Source organism: Populus euphratica, unplaced genomic scaffold (genome assembly GCF_000495115.2).
Source record: "Populus euphratica unplaced genomic scaffold, PopEup_1.0 scaffold8042.1, whole genome shotgun sequence".
Classification (NCBI taxonomy): Eukaryota; Viridiplantae; Streptophyta; class Magnoliopsida; order Malpighiales; family Salicaceae; genus Populus; species Populus euphratica.
The window spans coordinates 1-997 of record NW_011507812.1 but is presented as its reverse complement, the minus strand read 5'-3'; the positions used below and the strand labels follow the sequence as shown (position 1 = coordinate 997).

At 39.5% G+C, this 997-nt stretch overlaps 1 protein-coding gene across 1 annotated transcript; it reads right to left on the bottom strand.

Annotated features, from left to right (window-relative positions):
• Positions 1-3: 3 nt before the first annotated feature.
• Positions 4-949, bottom strand: LOC105120374 (replication factor C subunit 2-like; the record flags this gene model as incomplete). The annotated part of the gene is made up of 3 exons (XM_011018536.1): positions 463-949; positions 184-378; positions 4-99 (listed from the first exon to the last, which is right to left on the bottom strand). Coding segments are annotated over exons 1-3 (426 nt in total), but the record flags the coding sequence as incomplete, so codon positions are not given.
• Between the last annotated feature and the right edge of the window lie 48 nt (positions 950-997).

Genomic DNA, 997 nt, shown 5'->3' with positions numbered 1-997 from the left:
GGCTGTGTCACGAACTAAAGCAAGCTTGGCCAACAGGCCACAGAGCTGAAGATACGAACCAACACCATCGCAGATTCTCATATGGGCAAACCCAGTTTCCTGAAAGCTCATAATGTCATAGAAAAGTGTGATAAATAGATTAGATAGATGGAAGGAAATGCTAGGCAAGCAATAATGTTTTACCTTCATGAACTCCAATTTCAGATATTCAGCCATATCATAATTCTTTATGATTCGGAAAAGGGTTGTAATTATGTCAGTGGGGGAATAGCCCATATCATAGAGATGCTTCAGACCAGAACAAGCATCATCAAATTTTCCCTCAAGCACCTGGCGCACCATATTCTTCACATGCAATGGATGAGGCTGATCACAGACCTGAAAAACAACTGACAACCTAAGATTCTCTAAATGCGTAGCGACAATAAATACCAAGGTTATGCACAAATTGTGGGTTGTAACCTTGAAAACATTTTCCTGGTTGACAAAATGGAATCCACTATGTGTAGCCTGCAAGTTGTTCAAGGCCTGCCTCATATCTCCATCAGCAGTAAATATAATAGCTTCAAGACCTTCAGGAACGTAAGGGACCTTCATCGAGACAAATAAAGGTCAATGATGGTTGCATCAGGTTTATAAACACGCTCTACTATCAAAGGTTCATTGAGATTTTAATCTTGGGGAGCCATGCCAAAGAGTCCCCATCAAGTTTAACTGCACTTGTAAACTTTCATGGGAAAATTCAGGCGTCATCCACTCATGTAATCTCCCAATCAGGATGTATTTGAATCTGAACCTAGTTTCACATAAAAGTCATTAAATATGATTAGACTGTGTTGCTTCATACCCAGTTCATCTATCATGTTTTCAGGGATAAAATATCCTGCATATTTAAATGGCGATTGACCCATTAAAATTTGCATGGAGGTAAATGTCAGTTTTCCGCCTCATTCTCGCTTGTTCAACTTTCACAGCTTAGAACTACCTTCAAAAGTCA